Raw genomic sequence first — 27,916 nt, forward strand, 5'->3', positions numbered from 1 at the left:
GTATTCTATTGGCTATAACTTTTTTTTATTCTTACATCTAAGTATAGTTGGAGTGTGGTATTTTTTCAACACAAGTTGTAGATATTTTTTTAGAAACTATTTGGTGGTGCATATGAGATATTTAATTTATCACTTACTTTTCATAAATGCAGAATGCATGAAAATTGCAATTCTACCATAGCTTTTTTCTTTTTTTATGACATTAGAATTGATAAAGTAAATCAAGTTCAGGGATAACTAATATATGTATGCTCAAATAAACATATTCACAATTATTTATAAAAAAAAAAAAAAAAATTCATTTTGTATCACTATTTTATTTAAACTGAAAATTTAATTCTTTAAAGCGGACCTCTTATGGGAATTTTCTAGTTGAATTAAATACCTTCCCTTGCGGCGTATCCCACGTTAATGCTGACACCCTGTTTTTTTTTTTAAATACCGCTCGTACGCCCTGCTGAGGAGGAGACGCCAGGGTTTCTCCCTGGCTGTGCCATGATCCAATCACAGCGGAGAGCGTCACAGCCAGGTAGAAGGTGAGCAGTTTTTTCGACACGACACAGCCAGGGAGAAGGAGACACCCATTGAGAAACCCTGGCGTCTCCTCCTCCCCGTACCGATGCTCAGGATTAACATACTGAGCGGGAAAACTGCAGGGGAACACAGTGGGGCATATGAGCGGTATTAAAAAAAAAATACATTAAAAAAACAACCAGGGTGTCAGCATCGGGGGAAAAGGGGGGTGCCCCGCAAGGAAAGGTATTTAATTAAACTAGAAAATTCCTGTGAAAGGTCGGCTTTAAAAAAACAAAGTCATAGTCCCAACAGGGGACTTTTTTTTTAACTGTACTACAATATGTATATTGTCACCTTAATGACATTAAGTTCTTACCTTAGATAGGGACTTAAGCTGGACAGCCAGGGACCTTTTTAAATAGGACCTTTTATGGGTCTAAACATTATAAACTAAGTATCAGGATATGTAGGGCATGGTGCAAGGATCTAACTGCACTTAATATGTTTTCCTGGCGCCGCTCCGTTTGCCCGCTGTGGCGCCTGTTGTATTCTCCCGGGTGGTATGCTAATTTGTGCATTAGAGCAATGAGGAGGAGACTGAGTCTTTCTCCGTGGGCGTCTCCTTCCCCCTGGCAGTAGCACTGTCCAATCTCAGCATAGAGCTTCACATCCAGGGATAAGGTGAGTTTTTTTTTTCTCCCTGGCTGTGACGCTCTCTGCTGTGATTGGACAGCTCACAGCCAGGGAGAAGGAGACGCCCACGAAGAAAAACTCAGTCTCCTCCTCATTGCGCTAATGCTAAAATTTGCATACTAGGCGGGAGAATACAATGGGGGCCACAGTGGGTGAAAGGAGCGGCGCCCAGATCCCTGCACTATGCCCTACGCATCCCGATACTTAGTTTAGAATGTTTGGACCCATGAAAAGTCCTCTTTAAGGCCCCAAGTTGACAGGATACAACAACTGTTAAAGATGGGGCTTGTGGTTAAGTGACAAAAGGACCCCTTTCCTTTGTTAGCAACAAGATCAGCATTGATTCTGTCGCAGAAAGAGTTTGGATGGAATTACAGTTTCTGAGTACTTGGAGGATGGCTGCCACCCTTCAGCATGTGATTGCTTGAGGTATGTGCACGAACATCATGTAATTTGACACGTGCGAATGGGATAAAGGTAACCTGTCATCAACTTTATGCTGCCCATACTAACGGCAGAATAAAGTACAGACAGGTGAGTTGATTAAGCAGTCTGTCATTTAAAAGTTAGGCAAGGGCTACACGACGACAATAAGTCGCGCAACACATAGGGCACAAGTACAATGCAAAATGTGTCGCGCAACATGCTGCGACTGCGACAGTCCCAGAAAAATCCATCTTGGATGGATTTTTTGCTACTGTAGTGTCGCAGTGTGACACTATTGTCTATCATTATAAAAATTGTCACGCGACATTGGTGCAACAAACAAAAATCGCACGACACATGTCGTCGTGTAGCCCTAGCCTTAAAAGTAAGTGGTTGCCGAGAACAAACAGCACAATCATTGCAGACTAGGCCTGGAAAAGAGTCACGGCCACCTGAGAAGAGTCATGGTTATTCAAAAATTCCTGCTCTCCTTGCCCACCTGAGACAGTCTTCTACCTAGTTTTCTCCCTTTCTCTCTAGGAGAGAACTGTCAATCATCAGCAGATGGGCGGGTAGAGCAGAAGACTATGAATAACCATGACTAAGGTATTGGTTACACTGCTCAGGTCTCCCTAAAACCCCTTAACTTTCTTAATTGCACCACAAATAAAAGCCGGACAACCGTTCGGAATAAATCGGCCACAACAACAGTTTTAATTAAATAAAATATAAATAACAAAACATGAATAACTTAACATTAACCCACAATAACCTGAGTAAATGACGAGTGGGGTCCTAGAAGACCCAAAAAAATAATTTCACCAAAATAAACTGGCAACTCCACCTTGACTCCAGCCGATGAACGCCAGCTCGGAGGCACCAACTGATGGACGCCTAAATCCTCAATTCCAGTTCACCCATGAGAGTCCAGCCCCCCCCCCCATTCTCAACTACCACCATATCCACCATCTTCTAGGACCTCCCACACCCACCCATTTTTTTTTTTTTTTAAAGAGCCTGACTCTACACCAAACTTCAACCAGGGCGGGAGGGTGGCAGTTTGATTTTAATCTAAAATGGCGGTTACTCTACCATACACCCCCTTTTTAAAGACTCCCACCACACCCCCTAGTTACCCTAGCAACTCCCTCCTCCTAGCAGCTACTGAACTGTGAACCCTTTCAATGCAGACCCTTGCCAACCAAACCATTGTCATGCTGGCTTCCCCTCAGCCATGCCCCAGTCCGGCCTCAATTGACTAAGGTATTGGTTAGACTGCTCAGGTCTCCCTAAAACCCCTTACCTTTATTAATCCCACCACAAATAAAAGCCGGACAACCGTTTGGATTAAATCTGTCACAGCAGCCGTTTTTTTTAAAATAAAATATAAATAACAAAACATCAATAACTTAACATTAACCCCAAATAACCTGAGTAAATGATGAGGGAGGTCCTAGAAGACCCAATAAAATAATTTCACCAAAATAAACTGGCAACTCCATCTTGCCCCCAGCCGATGAACGCCAGCTCGGAGACACCAACTGATAAACGCCTAAATCATCAATTCCTGTTCACCCATGAGAGTCCAGCCCCACCCATGGGGCCCTCCCATTCTAAACTACCACCATATCCACCAACATCTAGGACCTCCCACCGCCGTCAGCGCGCAACTTGACCCACTTAAGTCTGTGCGTCCCTCAACATTCTCAGGCCTGTCTCAATCCCACCCCCAAGGACCATAAATCTATCCCCACTGCATTAAGGTGCACTCTAAAATTCTCCCTCACCTGCTTTCAACTCTGAATGCCTTACTGTGACCGCTCCATTCCTTGCCATGAATTTACCAACCGCCCAATTAACCTTAATGTGAGCCTTATTTAATCTGTCCACTGATATTGCACCCCTCCAAGACCACCACGGCACAATGTCCTACCACACTGTGAACATACTCGGGAACAATGCCCATAACCTCAAAAGATTAAATTTAATGTCCCTAATTAGATCCCTAAATGGCCTAGCCCCTAGATCGTTACCCCCACCGTGTAACGTGTAACATCAAAACATTTGGGGGGGGGGGGGGGGGATCTAAACGCACAAAGCAATGCACTTCCCGCAACACCTCACCCCACAGCATACCTCTATTTCTGAGCCACCGCAAAACTGCCACATCACGCGTGAAACCCAGTTGCCGCCCGTCCGGTCTCACTTCCGCCCTTACAGCCCCCCAGAACACGAACAAATGTAGCATTATCCACACCAAAGCCGCCTGTAAACCTATGAATAAACCAAGAAACAAGCAGCATTAAACACAAAACCATTTCATAACCAGCTTACAAACTGACGTATGAGCGGAATCAAATGGATTCCCACTGCCCTGTATAACCATCCGTATCAATCCCTAATACATTTAAGCATCTTTTTAAAAAAAAGCGCTAGGAATTTTAACCGCAACAAAAATGATCCATACTGTCTAAGGAAAGGAGCTGTATCTTTCCCTCTCTCACCTCCAAACTCCTGCAAACACTTAACTGGACAAAGTACGCATCCCTGAACCTGCAAATTTTCCAACTTGTCATCCGGCAACCTACATTCCATTTTTACTGTGTCAATCACAATCCCCAAAAAACATATTTCTGTCGTAGGCCCTACTGTCTTCTCCACCGCCAACAGCACCCCAAACTCGTCAAAAACTGAATGCACTGTATGCAACAATAACGAACACACACGCGAACCCGCCGAATCAAGGCATAAAAAATTGTCCAAGTAATGAATAACAGATGAACAACCAGAAACGTCAACTACTTCCTATTCCAGGAATGAACTAAATGTCTCAAAGTAGAAGCAAGACAACGAGCACCCCATTGACAGACACCTGTCCACGAAATAACACCCATCCCAAAAACAACACAACAAATGAAGACTCTCTGGATGAACCAGTAACAAATGAAACAATGTCTCAATATTGTCCTTTGCTAATAACGTACCCGGGCCCAACCTCCTTTCCCAAGTCACAGTCGCACCAAATGACGCATGAACCACCGAACATAATTCAGGATCAATACCATCATTGGCAGACGCCCTTTTGGGAAATGAAAGGTGATGAATAAGCCAAAGTTTATTCGGCTCTTTCTTGGGAACAACCCCCAACGGAGATGCCCTCAAATTTGCCAGAGGCAGATCCTAAAATGGACCCCCCATACGCCCCATCACCACCTCCCTGGCAAATATTTCGGAAACTTCCTCAGGATGAATTAGCGCCGACCTCAGATTCTTATGTACAACGGCACCTCCTTTTCCCTTTTTGCCCCTATCCAAATTGAATATCTCAAAAGGAAGTAGGGGAAACGATTTACACATACTCCCCTTTCCAAATCCGCTCCCTAACCTCCTGTTTCAAGTGCGCCCCCAATGGACTCTCAAAACACACATACAGCTCACCCTTTGCCACATCATCCACCCTTGGCCTGCCACCCCCCCCCACCTGAGTATGTACAGACATTGACGTCAATGACCTACTAGCCAAACCCACGTCAGACACCCCACTCCCAGGACCCATTCCCCAAGCAGGTAGCGATGCCCCCCCGCCCCTAAACTTGTTAACCACCCCGCAATCCACCCAAAAGCTGCCTCAGACCCCTTCCCAATTCCCCCAGACGTCCCACTCCCCCGACACCCCCCGGGCAGCTAAGAAGAGATAGAAGAGGACCCCATGAAATCTCACCAGGCTGTATGGGCGCTGTGAAACCCATAGCCGCTGTTCCTGTATCCCGCTGCTTTTGTTCGCCGTCGTCACAGATCCTGGACGTACTTGCCAACCTGACCCTGTAGTGCAGAATTTCTGCCTCTTCTCTACTGGGTGAGCTCAGGCCACTCTCCAAGATGTCTTCTGCCATGTGGGGGCATGGCCTTCTTCTTTATCCAGTAGAACTTGGGGACTGTGCAAGTCCCTGGCAGCCTCCTGCACAGCCTGTCCTCCTGTTGAACTGCTCCCATGCCAAGTAGATCTTCCAGAGGCAGAAAGCCAGATAGGATCCTCAGAACCTGGTCCCAATCCAGACACACTTGCTGCAGAGAGCGGGTGAGACGTAAACTCCCCTCTCTGCTCTGGGTCCCGCCGCTGCGTGGGATTCCTCCCAAGGCGGGAGCGCCTCATTAAAGCCTGATGCGCCGCTCCTTGCTGTGTAGGGTCCCCAGAGGGGCTCCACAATTGGCACTTGACCCTGGGGGTTGGGGCTCAAGTGCGCCGGCGGGAGGACCCACCGCGGCTGTCTAACCCCCTCTTCAGTGATGTCCACCTCAACTATGGCCCCCTGCAGCAGGCCTCCTGACTGCTCCCTCAACCAGCCATGCCCCCGTGCTTCCACTTCCATCCTGATCCAGGCCAACATCTGGTCCACGGACATGTTGAGTCTAAAATGGTGGTTACTCTACCACATACCACCTTTTTAAAGCCTCCCACCACACCCCCTAGTTACCCTAGCAACTCCCTCCTCCTAGCAGCTACTGGGCTGTTCTCCCTTTAAATGCCGACCCTCACCAACCAAACCAGCGTCATGCTGGCCTTCCCTCAGCCCTGCCCCAGTCCGGCCTCACTTAACTGTTCTCAAGTAGATTTGACTCTTTTCAAGGTCTGTGCTGCAAGGATTATGATGCTGGATGTCATCAACCACTTACTTTTAGCTCATGAATGACACACCGCTGAAATCAGCATTTCTGTCACTATTTTATGCTGCCCTCAGTGAGGTCAGCCTAAAGTTTATGACAGATTCGCTTTAAGGATATTTCTTTTTTCTTTCTATTTGCTCCTATGTGTCCAGTTTTAAAATCTTTATGTAAACAATGCTGTATGAGGTCTTTAGGAGCGTCATTTTAAGCAACATTTGGGGTAAATGTAAATTAGCATTTTATCTAAATTTAATATATTTCATGGCTTAAAGGGGGCTTCCAAGACTGTGATATTGATGACATAGGATAGGTCATCAGTATCTGATTGGTAGGGGTCCGACAACTGGGACCCGCACTGATCAGCTGTTTGAGAAGGCCGTGGTGTTTTAGTGAGTACCGCAGTCTCCTCGCTGTTGACCAAGCACATTGTGGTGCTTTGGATAGCAGCTGTGCTTGGTATCGCAGCTCAGTCCCATTCCTTTGGATAGGACTGAGCTGCACCTAGGATACATGACTGAAGAACTGTGAACACCACAGCCTCTACCAACAGCTGATTGGCGGGGGTCCCAGGTATCAGACTCCTGGCCATCTGATATTGATGACCTATCCTGAGGATAGGCTATCAATACTAAACTCTCAGAAAACCCCTGTAATCTTGGCTGTGTGTCAACTGTATAGCAGCCCACAAAACTAACAAAATGATATTTTAGTGTGATGTGTGCATATTTATGCCTCTGACACTCATACAAGTAAATACACCTGCACTATTAGAAAGAGAGGGGTACACCTTCGGTGAGTGAACTAGAAAATAAAGTACATATGCTGATACGCCTTGAAAAATATGTATACCATAAAAGAAACTGTCTAAAAAAATTTGAGAAAATCTGGTCACTATGGATTCAACATTATAATATTCAAGTGTAAGGGAATGGGAATGAGGACGAATGAAGGTATGGAAGAGATTATCGAAAGGGACACAAGGGAGTTCTCTAAGGTTATATGGGAGATTTGAGGGAAATAGTTACCCCAAAGGGCTTTTGAAATGTATACACAGTACTTCAGGTGATGTGGTATGTATGTACATGATTAATGTATATTAGAGCTCAAAAAATAAGGATATTTATTGCGATGTAACCATGTATCGTGCTTTGTGATAATGCTCTGCTAACTCACCAGATCTTGTTATTATGGTTTTTACTTGATCTCTCTTGCCATGTAAGGGTTTGTGGGGAGGGTGAGGGGGGGGGGGGGGCGGGGGGAGAAGGGGGGGAGTTGTTTGGCTTGTTTTGAAAAACTTAATAAAAACTATTTGATTTAAAAAAAGAAAGAGAGGGGTAATAAAATATAACTAAAACACTGTTACAATAGTCATATAATAGGTCATATAGTACTTTACAGTTGAATGGAAAATAGAGAGATAATAAGGATTCTCCTATTATGACATGAAAAGAAGCTGGACATAATATTTTCCCTGTTTCAGTGAAGATGAAATTTTCTACAATATTGCAGTTAGAATATTCATTTTACTTTCCATTCTGAATCAGTGTATTTTCTATAGCATTTAGAAAGAGTTATTACTACTCATTTTAGTAGCGGTACTAATTTCACCACGTGAGATCAACTACAGTATACAAAAAAGTTCTGTTTTTTTTCTCTCCAAATAATTGTATAGATAGCCTAAAATGAGCTTTTTATCCATCATATCCCATGGATACATGAAAAAGACACACCATGGTGTAGGGACTCGTTGGTTGGCAGCTGCAGCATCTTCCATGCACTGGCAGGAAGAGAATAAAATACTTTAAAGTCTTCCAGGTGTTGGGGGTCTCAGTATTTTCTTCCTTGTTGGAGGCTTTGGAACTGAGGGATCTTTCCGATATTTTCTGGACACCCAGTAGCAGATTGTAAATGAAAGCTGTGGTCCCAACAGAGATCTCAGCTGGGCTTGAATCATCTGACATTGAGGGAACAGCATGATGGATCATAACTTCACCAGTTCATTGCTGGAGGCACTTGGCAAGAATTACATAGCAATATGTGTCAGGTCTCTCCAGAAAATAAAGGTTTGAACAGAATGAGCCAGCGGAGATGGGAGCATACAAACGGCCAAGAAAACCATCCAAACCTTGTAATATTCATTGAGAACAGTTATAAGAACATTTATGCTACCGACAGAAATCCATACAAAATATGATGTAAGCCAAGAAAGAAGGAATATCTTAGTAGCTACATTGTCATAAATGCGTGCCTCTTAATCTGACCCTTGAAATGTAATCCTTTTCTTACAGGACTAAGATAGTATTTTTAAATGAACTGCCTAGTAGAGAATGATAACTGATATAATGCATAGAAATATATACTGTCTGCAGTGCCTACAGGTGATTCATAGCCATAATATACTTGTTTTGAATTAGAGACTGCAAACCTTGTCTCCACCTTCTCTTTGAAGGTACTGGTGATCCTTTTGTAGATCCAGGTGGTGAGAAGAGTCTTGCAAGCAATGTTCTCTGGGAAAAGGTCTTTAAATTAGCTCTCCCCAGAAGCAGCAAACCTCCTTCTCTTGCCACAGAAAGGTGGCTACCCTGCCTGCCTATGTACTCTACTGTGTACAGACAAGAAGTAAGAACTCGAAAACCGTGATGTCTACAGATAGGTGTCTCTGGGTTGGATCATGTCAAAGCTTGTTAACCCCTTAATGACTACCTACTGTCTATTGACGGCAAGAGTTTTTGGCGTTGCTGCAGTTGAGGTGGGTTAGGGAGCTGCCGAAGCGCTCCTGCACTAGGAACTGGCCATTAATAACAGCCTGAGTTCTTACCACAGACTTCTGCTTTACAGTCGGTGTTGGAGGAAGTTCTAATTCTGGCTGTTAATCATGCCATGGTCCATACCATGGCAAGATGAAAGGGGATTATACGCCAGTGGTCTGGTCACCAAGCAGTGATCTGCGGCCAGCAGGACCCATGAAGGACCCTAAGGCTGTCTGTTCAATTCTCCTGCTATTAGGGAACACTAGTGTTGTCCTAACAGCAGCCTATGTCCTACTGACACAGAGCATAATGTATTAACATACAGGAGTATACTAATACATTATAAGTATGAAATAAAGTTATAAAATATTAAGTTCATAAAGGAGTTTTAAAATATGTTATAAATAATGTAATAAAGAATTGCACACACACAAAGAATATAGTCATTATTTAGTCTAAAATACATTTTATTGTGCAAACAAAATATATAAAAAAAAACTAATACCTTGAAAAATTTAATTAGGCTATTTCATGTGAAACATGAAAGGCGTAAAAGTAGATTTAAAAAAATTGTGCCAAAAATAGTTTTTTCTCTATATTTTTACAGCAAAAAAATTATATAAATTACCGTATATACTCGAGTATAAGACGAGTTTTTTGGCACATATTTTTGTGCTCAAAAAGCCTCCTCATCTTATACTCGAGTCTAGTCTAGCTCCGGTAATACAGGCAGTGCGGGGGGCGGCGCTCAATCACTGACGTCACGCGCCTGCGCCGCCTAGTGGGAGAAGGCGCGTGACGTCAGTGAGTGAGCGCCGCTCCCCGCACTGCCTGTATTACCGGAGCAAAGACAAAGCAAGAATACTGCTGTGAGCGTCGGGGAGGGGGATCTGTGGATGGCACTGTAGGGGGCTCTGTGGATGGCACTGTAGGGGGATCTGTGGATGGCACTGTAGGGAGATCTGTGGATGGAACTGTAGGGGGATCTGTGGATGGCACTGTAGGGGGATCTGTGGATGGCACTGTAGGGGGATCTGTGGATGGCACTGTAGGGGGATCTGTTGATGGCAGTGCCATCCACAGATCCCCCTACAGTGCCATCCACAGATACCCCCTCCCCTAAACAGTGCCATCATGGCACTGTTTAGGGGAGGGGGGATCTGTGGATGGCACTGTTTAGGGGGGATCTGTGGATGGCACTGTTTAGGGGGGAGATCTGTGGATGCTCCCTGTATTTAATGCAGAGTGTGTGTGTATATAATGCACACACTCTGCATTAAATACAGGGAGTCACCCTCTTGCAGATGTGTGTATATAATGTAGAGTGTGTGCATTATATACACATACACTCTGCATTATAGCTGCATTTCCCACCCTAGTCTTATACTCGAGTCAATAATTTTTCCCATTTTTTTGGGGTAAAATTAGGGGCTCGGCTTATACTCAAGTATATACGGTACACTATAATTTATATGTGCTCCTGAATGCCAAAAAATAATAGCATTTCTCCCACATAAAACAAGACCCCAGACAGCCTCGTCAGTGAAAACAAAAAAAGTTATAGCTTCTGAAATGCAGAGAGCCAAAAACTATTTTGCTGGTCATTTTTATGCCTGGTCATTAACCCCTTCCCGACCAGGACTTTAAACATGGCAATGGGCCCCATACTCGTTTTATACAGCAGACTTATGCGGCTAAAGTCCGCAACCAGCGGTAAAACATGACCACGGCATCTGAATGTGCTAAGACCCGGAAGCACGCTATTCTGGGTGTGCTCTAGCTCCCCTGGCGGAGATCGGGGGAGCCAGATGCATTGTGCAGCAGCTTCAGTCCTCTGGGATTAATTAAAGCTGCCGCACATGCTAATGCATTGGAGTGCATGACAGAAGCAATCTGATGATTGCTTGTTATAGTTCCCTATGGGAACTATAAAAGTGCAAAAAATGTTTTTAAAAATAAATGTAGAAAATATAAAAATTCTAATCACCCTCCTTTCTTCAAAATGTAAATATAAAATATAAACAATAAAAAAATACATATCATAGGTATTGTCCTGTGCAAAATTGCCTATACTATGAAAATATATATATTTTTTTCCGATATGGTGAAATAGAAAAAAAGTCAAAATGGCCAATTCATCTCCCACAAAAAATGAAGTAAAAAGTAATCAAAAATTCATACACATGCCAGAACAGTATTAATGAAAAGTACAAATTGTCCTGCAAAAAATGAGCCCTAACACCACTCCGTAAACATAACTACAAAAAAGTTATGGGGTCAAAATATGGCTGTAAAAAGAAAAAAATAAAGTGTTTTTTTTTTCAGTATTAAAATGCAAAAAAAAAACAAAAAACAGACATATGTGGTATCACCGTAATTGTACCGACCTGGAGAATGAAAGTAGCAGGTCAGATTTACCGTATAGGGAACACTGTAAAAACAAATCCATAAAACAGTTGCAAAATTGCGTTTTATTTCCAATTTTACATCATTTACAAATTTTTTTCCAGCTCCCCACTACATCATATGCAATATTAAATGGTGGAATTGGAAAGTGCAACTTGTCCCACAAAAAAACAAGCTCTAATATGTAAATGAAAAAAAAAAAAAAGGTTTTGCCCCAGAAAAGCAGGGAGTGAAAAATGATAACGAAAAACCCTCCGGTGCTGAAAGGGGTTAAGGGGTTAATGGGTCATACACTGACTTACAGGGTAACTACCTACAGGTGACGTTAGAGAGACAGTTACCGTCTAGGGGAGACCAAATTTGCATTCCCTGCCTTCTTATGTGTAATATACAGTACTGTGGTCTGAGGATTCATAACTGCTGATTCTTGTGACGTAACTCCAGAAATATACATCTGGTGCCACCGCTCATCATTCATATTAATACAAGGGAAGAGGTCAAGCGATCATGGATTACTAATGTGAGCACCTACCAGGCTTTAGTGCACACTGCTCAAAAATGTTAGACTTGCCAAAGCACAAGGAGAAATAAAGTTCAATAATTACTGTAGCTTTCTTCTAGTTATAAATGGTATAGGGGTTAGCCAGTTTCCTGTACTGATGAATAGTGTTGAGTGAATTTCCTCGTGATTAATGGTACCAAATCAATTTTGCCTGAAGATTCCGCGCAAAATATTGTGTTCAGTGACGTATGACATCACCACGCCGGCCAGCGTGATGACGTTATCATACACAGTGTGGGATCTTCAATCTTGAATGTATAAGGCAAGTATTTTAATTAATTTTTTTTACTGATTAACCCCTGAAAACTCTATATATATATTTTTATTATCTCAGATGCCACAATCAGTGATGAATGCTGCATCCAATGGGTTCAATGACGGGAGGGTGGGGGGCCAGAATTGCTGTTGCCTGTCATTGCGCCCGCCACAAGTAATTAGTTACAAAGCAAATTTCTTTGTGTAATTTGGTGAAGCAGCCGAATCGAAGAATTGTAAACTTCGCTCATCTCTGTTGATGACCTATCCCCAGGACCTCTGCATTAGATAAATGGTGGCAGAACTGACAATCCAGGCGACAGCCGGTATGCTTCCTAATGTCTTCTGTCAGGGCAGGTGAGGGAAGAAAGAATCTGGCATATTGTATTTTAAAATGCATAATCCTTTATTTCCCATGAGACGGTCCTGCCAAAAGTACCTGTCAGAGGTTTATTCCTCTTACATGGACAGCCAGCATAAGACTAAACTTTACAATGCTGTTATAATGTAGTAATACTAAGCAAAATGACACTGATATTAAGGTCTGCATTGTATACTGCTACCGACTTAAAGGGGTTATCTTCCTAACAAAGCTAGAACCAGTCCTGTACCTCACATGGATCCAGAGATCTGCCTATTCACTTGTCCAATTGTTCTGCTACATTTATATTGTGCTGTCACTTTTGGGGATGTGTCCTTTATGCTGCAGCTCAGGGGGCATGCCCTTTTTACTGCAGCTGGTGGCAGTTGAAGGAAGGAACAGAGAATGTGTTTCAACCTTAGTGAACAGGACAGAGATATTAGAGAAAGGGCAAACAGCAGGTGGCACTATGCAGATAGATTTCATTGAATAACTCAGTATCTCTAATACATTTTTAATTACATGGCTGGTTTGAAAACGGTAGACTATTTTTCGTTGGACAACCCCTTTTAATACATGTGGCCTAATGCTGCATGTGGCTAGTAAAACGTTTAGGAAATATGTTCCAAAGTAAGGAGATTCTAGAAAAGCTAAATTATCTAGCCTGATCATCAACAATTATAACTCAGCAGATACAAAAATAATGCAGATACATCAGTAAATATAACCTTAACTAATTTCATTTTATTCTCCAAATCATTTTATAAACTCAACACAACTAGAGCAATGAAATAGTTAACAATAGTTTCTGCTCTATACCCAACACTGTATGAAGGAAAGCATTGGTAATCTTGGTCTACCTTTTATAGATAGTTTAATATTATAACAGCCCCCTTTGTACTGAAAGAACACAGACCTTAATTAGACTTCACTTTTCCCGTCTCCCCTCTTTAAATGGGTGCTTGCAAATTACCAGAGTACAAATAACACTGATTATCATTAAGAGTAACTATGGCTGTTAAAATGTTCCATGTGCTCGGTGGAAATGGCTGATAGAAAAAGCTAAGAGACAAAATGATCCCATATCTTGATATTTCGCTTCAAATAGAACATTACATTTTCCTGTACAAATTGTCCTATGTATCAAAAAAACGAAATTGTTCCAAAAAAACTCAAACACTAGATTTTTGGGCTGGAACAGAGAAAAGGAGTTTTTCTTTTCTCCGTTTTTTTTTTAACAGTATAAAGACGACTAAATAAAGTACTTTCGAATAATAATAAAAAAAAAAAAAAAAATGCCTCCATTCCGGCCACAGCCTCAAGAAATTCAGATATCTTCTCTCCTACTGTCCCCTGGGACAGGAAACAGGAACTGAGGTGGATAGGGGTGTTACTCCTTTTAAAGCAATACCAGAGGTGTTCTTGTTTCTGGTCTAGGGGCAGAACCACTCTCTGAGGGTACGGTCATGGGTGTCATCCTTTATCTTCCTAAGCTGGGCTTTATCCGTGTCTGCTGTGTGGGGTTCACATTCCCATGAGCGATCCAATGCCCATGTTCTGGATTTTTTTGCCAGATAAAAAAGTAGGGTATACTCCGTTTCTGTGCCTTAAAAAAAAAAAAAAAAAAAAGGACAGTAACGCTAATTTCACATGAGCAAGTCTTCCATCCTGATGCGATCCATTTTGTGAATGGATTTCATCTGGACTGAACCCTGACCCTATAATTTCAATGAGTATACACACATGAACATTGTTTTTCACCGATCATCTATGTGTTCAGGAAAAAAAAAAAAAAGAAAAACGCATGTTCTATATTGTCTGTTTTTCATACAGCCCTGGCCCCATAGACATGAATGGGGCTTCGTGAAAAAAGGAAGGCATCTGGTTGCTTAACAGCCATGGTTGCTAGTAGATCGTTATTCTTCAGTTTTTCTTCACATGCGTGAAAAACGGATGCAATCTGGATGAAAAAAACTGACACACTGAACGCAATCGCAGAAAAACTGATTCAACTTGCATCTAAACCATCACCGAAAAGACCCTGACTCATTACATATCAGTCATGTGAAAGAGGCCTAACAGATATGATTTTTTTTACAAATGGATGCCCTTCCATTGGCATCTATTAAAATTTTTTGGGAACCTGTTAAACAGATCTGCTAAACAGATAATAGAAACGGTGAACCCAGCATCAGAGCAGTCAACTTCAAGGTAAGGTATAGTGAAGAGACTGGAAAAGCAGCTCACAACCAGTACAATGTGGCCGTTTCACTGAATTTCCTTAAATTAAAATCAGTTTGACAAAAAATTAAAGTTTTGTTCTTAAATTAACCTTTTTATATTTTTCTATATATGCAATGTATTTATTTATTTATTTTACAAACAGTAAAACAAGGCAATCAAACAGCATATTCCATACTCTAATCTGAATTTTACCTATATTATTCTATGCCCATAATAGTAAAAGTGATTGGCTCAGTGGGCAATCCAAAATATTTCTGGGTTTTTTGAGCCTGAGACTAGGTAGTAGAGGAGCGGAGACCAGAGCAGCCTTCAAACAGCAGCGTAGAGGAATCAGAAAGGTGAAGATTGCTCGTTATTTTACCCTACTTTCACCCCGTTTTCAGTTAAAATTACTCCCACAGAAAACTTCTTTAAAAATAAAGTACATGGAAAAAACAACACTAGGCTATATACATCCCACATATTGGGATAACATTTGTCGGTACTTTTTTCAATGGTCCACTGAACCTAAGCCCTCAAAGTACACATCTGTATACCTATACAGCTACCTATGTCTAGAGTGCTTCTAAAATAAAATAATGGTTTAAGTGTTTAATGTAGTTTTTGAGTCAAAGCCAGAATTGGATTAAAATTTTGTAAAGGTCCATATAAAGGACTGACTTAAGGCCCTATTAGACTCCATGATTTCAGGGATACAAATGCTCGTTCCCAATAATTGGCACATATTATCGATCAGATGACAAACAATGCCCGATATTCGACAGCACATGTTCCTTTGTAATCAGGGAACTGCCCATCATCTATAAAAGAGAAGGAGGGAGGAACGACTGCAGTAGCAATCCTTCCTCCCTCATTCATAGTTTGCATAAGTGTCATGATCAGTGTGGGGGAAAACTCCACACTGAACACAGGAGGGAAGGGGAACAGTAACTGGGCCTGGAAACTAAAGAAGAAACAGGACACCTCCTAGACAACCCTAATCCGGGCCCTAACTATCTATCAATATGAATAGACCCTGAAGGTAGGAATATTCATATGCAGTATACCTAGGCCTTTATATCCCTATAAGGCCCTGGAAAAGGTTAGGACCAGAGACACCCATTTCTTCCCAGATGGACGAATGGAAGTCTCTGACTCAGGCCCAGATACAAACAACAGGGAATATAACAAACACAAAAAAAGTGACACTTAACTTCTGTCGAGACAAACTATCAGGAGCACCAGAGACAAACTCACACCAGCTCAGCCAAACCCAAATGAAGCTATCTGCCGCATAGTCAGAAGGGTGGGGTCAGAATAAGGGTAGAAGTGATGACCACTGAGCAACAGCTGAGAAAATGGAAGTGGTCATTAACCCTATCAACACTGAATCAAGAGAAATCAAGGAGGCTGTTAGAGTCCTCCACGCTCAGCCAAACTCATTGATTTTCTGACAACAGTCACCTGAGGGACCGTGACAATAAGCCTGTCCAATCAGACCAGTGCAAACCAGCGACGATGGATGATTATCATCAATCGGCACTCGCACTGCCTGAAGATGGGGCAATGTAATAACATCCTTACACTTCTTACCGCACAGACTTTTGGCTTTGGCTGAGAAAATTGTACCAGTGGCAGTCTGACCGCTGGGACCCTACCATTCCTAGGAATGGAGCGGGAGGCTGAGCATGCGCGCTGTCACGTCATTTATTCTCAAGCTCTTGACTATTTCCAGTGGTTCCACAGAGCATGAATTGAGCGGCAGCGCACATGCCCACCCTTAGGCTCCATCAGGATGGAGGATCAGAACCCCCGTTCTCAGGGGGAGTCCAAGAAATCAGAACCCCACCAATCAGTTACCAATTAGGTATCCCCTTATCCTGTGGAAAAATCATATAAAACCCAGTTAAGGCTATAAGTTCAGTAATGTCAATAACCAATACTATGGCACTTACCAAGATCCATGCTCTTTGATGTCTTCATATTGTAGGTATCAGGCTGTTGGGAACTTTCCATTCCGGAACTGTTTACAAAAATAAATTTTCAATTTTTTCTCTTGAGGAAATTAACAACTTTTTCATAAATACAAACAAAACTTTTTTCAGTACTCTGCTTTACGAATACTGCTTTGAAGGCTTCACCACAATTCACATATGTTAACGATACCAGGTTTACCTTATTACTGCCCTACTAATGCAATGGTCAAGGCAAGTCCTCTTGATATTGGTCTAATATGTAAATGCTGCTTTCTACAGAACTATTATTTTACTATGTACTCATCTCATTCCAATTGCCTATGCTATTACAGACAAATCCATACTTCTGGGGTTACAAATGAAGCTGTTAAATATAATTGTATTTATACAGAACTCACAGATAGAGAGAAAAGATGACACTGACACATCTGTGTGTCTTGAAACAATTTCAACAAAATTGCTATAGCATGACAGGCGTTTCTCCAATCATGTTGTTTGGTAAGGAATATCAATTAAGTACATATGAGGATGTCAAAAGGAAAATGAACATGTGCAGAATATGTCAACAGAGATGTATGCACTAATAATCATTCCTTCTGATGAGAACTGTGTTCTAGTTACTATTTATCAGTCGTATAGCCTACTGACTGGCTAGCTGTAAGGGAAATCATGTCCAACAAAACTTATAAATCAATCTACACAGCCAGTTCTGTGACATGCTGCCTGTAGATGGGACATGTTTAAAGGAGTTGACTGTCTCCTTGGAGAAAGAAGAGCAGTAATGCTGTAAAAAAACAAAAAAAAAAACAATACTTTCCCTTTCAGTCCAGTGCAGACAGCCTCCAGCAGTGTCCCCCACTGGAGCATCTCTTCCTTATTAAAAAGACTTACAGTGTTTACTATGATGTTCTGCAGACGCTAAGGGTTGTATTGTTCCGTTTCTGCAGCAGCTGAGAGGTGTATTGTGTGGTTTCTGCAGCCACTGAGTTGTGTACTGTGAGGTTCTGCAGCAGCTGAGGGTTGCATTGTGTGATTTCTGCAGCAGGTGAGGTGTGTATTGTGAGGTTCTATAGCAGCTGAAGGTGTATTGCGAGGTTCTGCAGCAGTTGTGGTGTGTATTGTGAGGTTCTGTAGCAGCTGAGAGGTGTATTGTGTGGTTTCTGCAGCCACTGAGTGGTGTACTGTGAGGTTCTGCAGCAGCTGAGGGTTGCATTGTGTGATTTCTGCAGCAGCTGATGTGTGTATTGTGATGTTCTATAGCAGCTGAGGGGTGTACTGTGTGGTTTCTGCAGAAGCTGAGGTTTGTACAGTGAGGTTCTGCAGCAGCTGAGGGTTGCATTGTGTGCTTTCTGCAGCAGCTGAAGTGTTGTATTGTGAGGTTCTATAGCAGCTGAGGTGTGTATTATGAGGTTATGTAGCAGCTGAGGGGTGTACTGTGTGGTTTCTGCAGAAGCTGAGGTTTGTACAGTGAGGTTCTGCAGCAGCTGAGGGTTGCATTGTGTGATTTCTGCAGCAGCTGAAGTGTTGTATTGTGAGGTTCTATAGCAGCTGAGGTGTGTATTATGAGGTTATGTAGCAGCTGAGGGGTGTACTATGTGGTTTCTGCAGCAGCTGAGGTGTGTATAGTGAGGTTCTGCAGCAGCTGAGGGGTGTACTGTGTGGTTTCTGCAGCAGCTGAGGGGTATACTGTGCGGTTTCTGCAGCAGCTGAGGTGTGTATAGTGAGGTTCTGCAGCAGCTGAGGGGTGTACTGTATGGTTTCTGCAGCAGCTGAGGGGTATACTGTGCGGTTTCTGCAGCAGCTGAGGGGTGTATAGTGAGGATCTGCAACAGCTGAGGGGTGTATTGTATGGTTTCTGCAGCAGCTGAGGTGTGTATTGTATGGTTTCTGCAGCAGCTGAGGTGTGTATTGTGAGGATCTGCAGCAGCTGAAGTATGTATTAGCTGAGGTGTTTATTGTAAGATTCTGAAGCAGCTATGAGTAGGCATGAGCAAACAGACCTTCGGATCATAGATCTGAAATTGATTAATTTTAATATCTCCATTTTAATGTTGTTTCTGTACAGCATTAGAATGCATTGGCTCCATGGAGCCAAAGTTCTTCTCGCGCTGAAATAGCAATCCGAATTGGGCTTTGGCACGAGGTACCGCCCAGTACCAAAGCTGAGTTCGGATTTCTATTTTAAATTGTTTTTCAATACGCAGATATTAATGCAGTAGGCATTCACCGAAGTCTTGCACGACTTTGGGTGAAATGAACTTTGCCTCCACAGAGCCAATACATTTTAATTAGAGATTAGCAAAGTGACTTTGTTCAAAACTTCGGGTTAATACTGTATGGAGATCAGTCTCCGTACAGTATTAGACTATATGGGCTCCGATGAGCCGAAGTTATTCGCAAACTCGCGTGTGACTTTGTTGAATAACTTCGGTAATTAATTAATCCGAAGATCTATTCACTCGAGCCTAATTATGACGTTCTGCAGCAGTTGACGTTCCGCAAAAGTTGAGGTGTGTAATGTAATGTACTGCAGCAGCTGAGGTCTGTGCCCCATTTCTAATACCTTGTCCCGACCCTACAGTTATTATATGTAAAATAAATTCAAGTAAGAAAGTAACCATTCGTGCTGCTTTATGTTTTAGAAGGAACACAATTCAATGTGAAATAATATGTTCCTAACAATTTACAGATATCACACAATGCAAATAAATTACAGGGGTTGTACGGGTTCAGAGCTGAACCTGGACATAACCTCTTCTTCACTCATTTACCACGTCTGAGTGGAGCATCAGAGCATTTCTTGGTATGATGCTCCCCCTTGCTCTGCATCGCACAGGGCAAGCACTCTTTCTTTACTACCACTGACGTAGCAAGCGTCACATGGGTATGCTAGGTGGAGACTTCCTTTGTCCTGCACTATGCAGGGCAAGGCGGGGGATCAGAGCTAGAAACTCAGACATGGTAAATGAGCTAAGAGGAGCTAACCATTTTAAGTTGATGCACCATCTATATGACAATAATTATTTTAAGGTCTTTAGAATTAGAAGGCAAACAGGTGAATCTATCTACTGAGATCTTTAGTAAACATACCTAAAGTTGGAGTGTATATATATATTCTCCTCTGGATGATGTGCTAAAGGAAGAGGAAGATCTTTCTTCAAAGACCCAACATCAAATCCGTCAGAACCTGTAAATATTGAGAATATGTAGTAAAAGAATAGAGTTACTGGGATGAAATATATGCTTATAACCGAGGGCTCTTCTGCTCTTTTGACTAAAAATTAGCAGAAACCTTCAAACCTCCAATAAACTTACAACATACGTGACTTTATTTTGTAGGTCACTATAATTTGTTTTAAATCATTTGAAATCAGAAACAAGACAAAAGTTAGACTCATCTCAAATTGTTGTATAATGTCAAATCCTTGTGTGCTGTGAATTTCAGATGCTGGATTAGATACTGTAATTTGAATTTTCAGATACTGTATGAACATTTGCCTCCAATACCCTAACACCCTTTACATTTCTTAAATTTACTATTGGAGACATATGTTTCTGTTAATCCTGACTGCTTATTGTCTTCCTTTTCCCCTTCAGTGGCAGCTCCGAAAGCAAACATGGCACAGATGGGATTTGACATTATATTGTTTGATCATATGGTGAATTCTGCCTTTAAGAACACCCATCGGATATGTGAAAAATGGTCATTTGAAATGCAGTGTTCTTAAAGCATGTAATTCTTCCGAAAGAGACAACAAACAGAATTTAAAACGCTTTCAGAGGTGGAATGTTCTGTTTGATTTATCCAGGGCACACTGCTATGCGTGTAAATTGAACACAATTTAAATCAGTAGGCTTGTCACTACAAGCAGCTCAGGAAAGATGATATGCTGGAAAGTGAAAAGATACGCTGATAAACCATACACCAAAGCAAATTGATAAATGCAGATTCAAAAGGTACAAAAGCAAAACAACTTTCAGTCTAGTCCAAAACTTAACACAGAGATTGAAGCTCGGAGATGCAGAGATATGCAGCACCAAAGCAGAATTTAAAAGCATTACAAGTGCCGTGGGGTCAACATTTTTCTTGACTTCAGAATCAAAACAAATATTTTCAAGACATTTCACTTCCATTTGCAAGTAATGGATTTTTTTGGAGACAGTCCAGTTATATTGGAAGACGTGCAGAGCGTACACAAGCAGTAAAAATAGAAGAAAATGCTATTTCAGGTGTTTCATGTTAGACAAAGCCTACTCCAAATACTATTTTATTGCCATGTCATTAGAGTGCTTTACACTCAATTTTGTTAAATTGTTAGACTTTTGATTTGATGAAAAGAGATGTGCAAAAAAAATATTAATCATATTATAAGCAAATAATAAGCAAGGAGAAAAGAACAGTTTAGAAGCATAATCAAATTCTGGAAAGAACTAAAGGTGTTTATTGGGAGTGAAAAATGTATTCCAGTTGTCCAAAATGCTAAAATCATTACATTCTTGAACACGGCAGGGTAGTTTATACGGATTTCCCATGCAGACTTTTGTGTGGATTTTGCTGCATTTCTGCACCAAATCCACACAAACATCCACATGTAATGTGCAGATTTTGTCACGGATGTTAATCCAGAGTTGCCACAGATCACACCCTTTGCAGTTTAACCCCTTAAAGATTTGACCTATTTTCATTTTTTTTATCTATTCAGATAATCATTTTGTGCAACAAAATGAATTTTTTTATAGCACCATTTAATTTACCATGTCTTGAAAAAATAATATTTGTGGGGTAAAATTGAAAAAAATAAAAAAATCCAACGTTTGCTGTGCACTAAAAATTTCCTTATTCTGCAGACCAATATGATTATGGCAATATCAAACTTTAAATATTTTATATATATATATATATATATATATATATATATATATATATATATATAAATAAAACTTTAAAAAAAAATAATGCATCACCATTTTCTGACAGCCATAACTGTTTTTTATATTTCGGTCTAAAGAGCTGTATAAGTGCTTATTTGTTTGCGGAATGAACTTTAGTTTTTATTGGTACCATTTATATTGTATGCACAACTTTTTGATCACTGTTATTCAATTTTTTGGGGGGAAAAAGGTGACCAAAAAATAGGAAATCATGTGTTTTTCATTCTTGTTCGTTACAGCGTTCACCACACAGAATTTTTTTTAAATATATTTTAACTGTTCAAAAATTTTCGGATGCAGCAATACCTACTGGGCCAAATTTATCATTACTCTGACAGCTCACTCCACTTTCACATATGGCTAAAGTCAGTTTTAGCCAAGTCAGATTTATGATCGGCCCTTTAAGACTGTAATAAATGTGGTTTGACGGTAGCAGTTTATCCGTCAGTAAGCAGCTTTACAAAAGTCGCACGTCTTTACGAAAAAGTCGCATGTTCTATTACAAAGTCTCATAAGAAAAGCATGGTCCTCACTGGAGTGAAATTGCGCATTTTTTTTCAACTTTTTTGCGACTTTTTAAATAGTTGCAATAGTAAATCTGTCTAGAGATTCATTTACATAAGAAAACACGCCCACTTTCAGAAAACTGGCGAGCATAGTGCAGAGCAGAGCAAATTTGAGCACAGTTTTAGCGATTGCGCAAAAATTTGCAACTTTTTCACTCCATTATTCTGACTTGAGCTAATGATAAATCTGCCCAATATGTTTAATCTTTCATTGTTTATATATTTTTATATGTAAAATTGGAAACTTTGGTGTTGGCATGTTATTTTATTTTTTATTTATTCACTATTAGCCCCCCTAGGGGGCTAGAACCTGGGATATTTCAATCCTTTCTCCTATTCACCCTAATAGAAATCTATTAGGGTGAATAGCATTTTGACACCTCAACAGGCCCCAGGATGTCATGGTAACAAATTTGAGTCCCGCAATTTCAATGACAGGGCTCCGACTGGCACCTCATCTCTCTGCATTACCGCACATATGCCGCAAACACTATTGATCGTGGAATCTGAGGGGTTAAATGATGAGGTTCAGCGCAATCACCATTCCCCATCATTGCGGCAGGGTGCCTGGTATATTATACAGCTGGCACCTGCTGCGTATGGAGCGGGCTCACTGTAGCAGCCCGCTCCATACAATTTCAGGTGCATGTTGTACATGTTCGACACTATGCTTTAAGGGGTAAAAGGGGGAAATCTGCATAACCAACTGACATGCTGCAGATTTCAAAATCCACACATTTACATGTATAAAACAAACACACTGCGGAAATGAGATTTGTAAAAGTCTTTGCTGGTACTGTATTACGCTGCCTATTTTCCACATGAAAAAAAGCTCATAATACGTATTGCGTGCATATACTCTTTTAGTATACCTCTAAAATTCCACACCTGCAGCTGTTCAGGTCTCCACTACATATTTTTACACTGTCGCTTTATATATATATACAGTACAGACCAAAAGTTTGGACACACCTTCTCATTCAAAGAGTTTTCTTTATTTTCATGACTATGAAGGCATCAAAACTATGAATTAACACATGTGGAATTATATACATAACAAACAAGTGTGAAACAACTGAAAATATGTCATATTCTAGGTTCTTCAAAGTAGCCACCTTTTGCTTTGATTACTGCTTTGCACACTCTTGGCGTTCTCTTGATGAGCTTCAAGAGGTAGTCCCCTGAAATGGTCTTCCAACAGTCTTGAAGGAATTCCCAGAGATGCTTAGCACTTGTTCGTCCTTTTGCCTTCACTCTGCGGTCCAGCTCACCCCAAACCATCTCGATTGGGTTCAGGTCCGGTGACTGTGGAGGCCAGGTCATCTGGCGCAGCACCCCATCACTCTCCTTCATGGTCAAATAGCCCTTACTTTCAAAGTTTTCCCAATTTTTCAGCTGACTGACTGACCTTCATTTCTTAATGTAATGATGGGCACTCGTTTTTCTTTACTTAGCTGCTTTTTTCTTGCCATAATACAAATTCTAACAGTCTATTCAGTAGGACTATCAGCTGTGTATCCACCTGACTTCTCCTCAACGCCACTGATGGTCCCAACCCCATTTATAAGGCAAGAAATCCCACTTATTAAACCTGACAGGGCACACCTGTGAAGTGAAAATCATTTCAGGGGACTACCTCTTGAAGCTCATCAAGAGAACGCCAAGAGTGTGCAAAGCAGTAATCAAAGCAAAAGGTGACTACTTTGAAGAACCTAGAATATGACATATTTTCAGTTGTTTCACACTTGTTTATTATGTATATAATTCCACATGTGTTAATTCATAGTTTTGATGCCTTCAGTGTGAATCTACAATTTTCATAGTCATGAAAATAAAGAAAACTCTTTGAATGAGAAGGTGTGTCCAAACTTTTGGTCTGTACTGTATATATATATATATATATATAACTTGAAAAAGATAGGACTGCACTCCAGATAAAGTGAAAAATCAGTGGAGCTTTATTCACCCATAACTTTGGCAACTTTGCGACGTTTCGGCTCACAAGAGCCTTCTTCCAGCTGGATTTTCTTCAATATATATATATATATATATATATATATATACACACATACACATAAACATATATACACACAGTCACATGACTATGATTTTCCTAATTTCAGCGTCGGCAGCACATAGCTCATGAAGGAAGTCACATGTTGTGAGCTGGCTTGGTGGGCATATAAGGCTGTCTGCACACATATCCCTCGTTGCTGTTATGAGTAAAAGTGGTGATTTATCACAGTTGCAAAAAGAGATGATTATTGGCTTTCGGGCCAAGGGTGGCAGTATTCAGAAACTGTGCACTTTGTGAAATGTTCATGTGCTGCTGTGGTGAAAGTGTATCGTGAGTGGTCAAATTGCACCACTGCGAATAAGTGACATAGAAACTGCGGAGAACTATGTGCCACTGATGTGAGAGATGAATGTTGGATACAATGGTGCATGAGGGTGGACCAACACGCTACAGTGGAGCAGTTCACCACCGAAATGAACCAGCGAACCCTACTACGTATGGGGCTTTAAAGCAGATGGATGGTCAATGCACCTCTGCTAACAAAGTTGCATCACCAGAAAAGGCCTAAATTTTCACTGAAGTATCGGAATTGGGCCTCCACTGAATGGCAAAGAGTTGCCTTCTCTGATGAGTCACGTTTTCTGCTTCATCAAACTGATGGATGTTGGCATGTCAGATGTAAAAACATCAGAGTACAAAGACCCTACAACCATTCCTGGAAGTACACAAGCTGGTGGTGGCAATGTTATGGTCTGGGGAATGCTTATGTGGCATTCTCTGGGCCAGCTGAACCATGTGGAAGGCATTCTCAACCAATTTGGGTATGAATCCATCCTTGCAGATCACGTACACCCATACATTGCTGATTATCTTCCCTGGGGTGGATTGGAACTTCCAACAATGTGACATGTCACAGAGCTAGAAATGTCTAATATTTGACTTCCAAGTACTATCCTGGTCCCCTAATTCCCAACACTTGAACTCAATTGAGCATCAAGGGACTACCTAAATCATTGGGTTCACTCTATGGAACCCCCCCCCCCCCCCCTGAAAAGTACCCTCCAGCTGTGGGATGCATTGCACTCAGCATGGCCCTGGATACCAGTGACAATTTACCAGCCTGTCTAGATGCTGTCCGTGCTGCACATAATAATGTGACTCAACTGTGTGTGTGTATGTGTATATATATATATATATATATATATATATATATATATACCAAGGAAAAAAGGCGGCACTGGTACAAGATCAGTTGAAGTTAGGGTGCACGTCCCAAGGGGAATAGGCTTCTTACCCCAATGTATAAATCCAGAAAAACGGGCGGCACTCCAAGAGATAAAAGAAAGTGAACCTTTATTCACCCAGGTGGTGCAACGTTTCGGCTCTACACTTGAGCCTTTTTCAAGGCTTGAAAAAGGCTCAAGTGTAGAGCCGAAACGTTGCACCACCTGGGTGAATAAAGGTTCACTTTCTTTTATCTCTTGGAGTGCCGCCCGTTTTTCTGGATTTATATATATATATATATATATATATATATATACACACTCACCTAAAGAATTATTAGGAACACCTGCTCTATTTCTCATTAATGCAATTATCTAGTCAACCAATCACATGGCAGTTGCTTCAATGCATTTAGGGGGGTGGTCCTGGTCAAGACAATCTCCTGAACTCCAAACTGAATGTCAGAATGGGAAAGAAAGGTGATTTAAGCAATTTTGAGCGTGGCATGGTTGTTGTGCCAGACGGGCCGGTCTGAGTATTTCATAATCTGCACCGTTACTGGGATTTTCACACACAACCATTTCTAGGGTTTACAAAGAATGGTGTGAAAAGGGAAAAACATCCAGTATGCAGCAGTCCTGTGGGCAAAAATGCCTTGTGGATGCTAGAGGTCAGAGGAGAATGGGCCGACTGATTCAAGCTGATAGAAGAGCAACGTTGACTGAAATAACCACTCGTTACAACCGAGGTATGCAGCAAAGCATTTGTGAAGCCACAACACGCACAACCTTGAGACGGATGGGCTACAACAGCAGAAGACCCCACCGGGTACCACTCATCTCCACTACAAATAGGAAAAAGAGGCTACAATTTGCACGAGCTCACCAAAATTGGACTGTTGAAGATTGGAAAAATGTTGCCTGGTCTGATGAGTCTTCGATTTCTGTTGAGACATTCAAATGGTAGAGTCCGAATTTGGCGTAACCAGAATGAGAACATGTATCCATCCTCTGATGGCTACTTCCAGCAGGATAATGCACCATGTCACAAAGCTCGAATCATTTCAAATTGGTTCCTGAACATGACAATGAGTTCACTGTACTAAAATGTCCCCCACAGTCACCAGATCTCAACCCAATAGAGCATCTTTGGGATGTGGTGGAACGGGAGCTTCGTGCCCTGGATGTGCATCCCTCAAATCTCCATCAACTGCAAGATGCTATCCTATCAATATGGGCCAACATTTCTAAAGAATGCTATCAGCACTTTGTTGAATCAATGCCACGTAGATTTAAGGCAGTTCTGAAGGCAAAAGGGGGTCCAACAACGTATTAGTATGGTGTTCCTAATAATTCTTTAGATGAGTGTGTATATATATATATATATATATATATATATATATATACACACACTGCTCAAAAAAATAAAGGGAACACAAAAATAACACATCCTAGATCTGAATTAATTAAATATTCTTCTGAAATACTTTGTTCCTTACATAGTTGAATGTGCTGACAACAAAATCACACAAAAATGAAAAAAATGGAATTTTTTAACCCATGGAGGTCTGGATTTGGAGTCACACTCAAAATTAAAGTGGAAAAACACACTACAGGCTGATCCAACTTTGATGTAATGTCCTTAAAACAAGTCAAAATGAGGCTCAGTAGTATGTGTGGCCTCCCTACAACGCCTGTGCATGCTCCTGATGAGGTGGCGGACGGTCTCCTGAGGGATCTCCTCCCAGACCTGGACTAAAGCATCTGCCAACTCCTGGACAGTCTGTGGTGCAACGTGACGTTGGTGGATAGAGCGAGACATGATGTCCCAGATGTGTTCAATTGGATTCAGGTCTGGGGAACGGGGCGGGCCAGTCCATAGCATCAATGCCTTCGTCTTGCAGGAACTGCTGACACACTCCAGCCACATGAGGTCTAGCATTGTCTTGCATTAGGAGGAACCCAGGGCCAACCGCACCAGCATATGGTCTCACAAGGGGTCTGAGGATCTCATCTCGGTACCTAATGGCAGTCAGGCTACCTCTGGCGAGCACATGGAGGGCTGTGCGGCCCTCCAAAGAAATGCCACCCCACACCATTACTGACCCAATGCCAAACCGGTCATGCTGGAGGATGTTGCAGGCAGCAGAACGTTCTCCACGGCGTCTCCAGACTCTGTCACGTCTGTCACATGTGCTCAGTGTGAACCTCCTTTCATCTGTGAAGAGCACAGGGCGTCAGTGGCGAATTTGCCAATCTTGGTGTTCTCTGGTAAATGCCAAACGTCCTGCACGGTGTTGGGCTGTAAGCACAACCCCCACCTGTGGACGTCGGGCCCTCATATC

General features: G+C 41.7%; 1 protein-coding gene across 1 annotated transcript in view; it reads right to left on the bottom strand.

Annotated features, from left to right (window-relative positions):
* The window catches only part of PARD3B (par-3 family cell polarity regulator beta), a 1,801,259-nt gene that overhangs the window by 1,023,854 nt on the left and 749,489 nt on the right, over positions 1 to 27,916 (bottom strand). Inside the window, 2 exon segments of the mRNA XM_040441847.1 lie at positions 16,813 to 16,880; positions 19,924 to 20,020. Coding sequence (XP_040297781.1) covers positions 16,813 to 16,880; positions 19,924 to 20,020 — 165 coding nt within the window.

This window comes from Bufo bufo, chromosome 7, assembly GCF_905171765.1.
Source record: "Bufo bufo chromosome 7, aBufBuf1.1, whole genome shotgun sequence".
Taxonomy (NCBI): domain Eukaryota; kingdom Metazoa; phylum Chordata; class Amphibia; order Anura; family Bufonidae; genus Bufo; species Bufo bufo.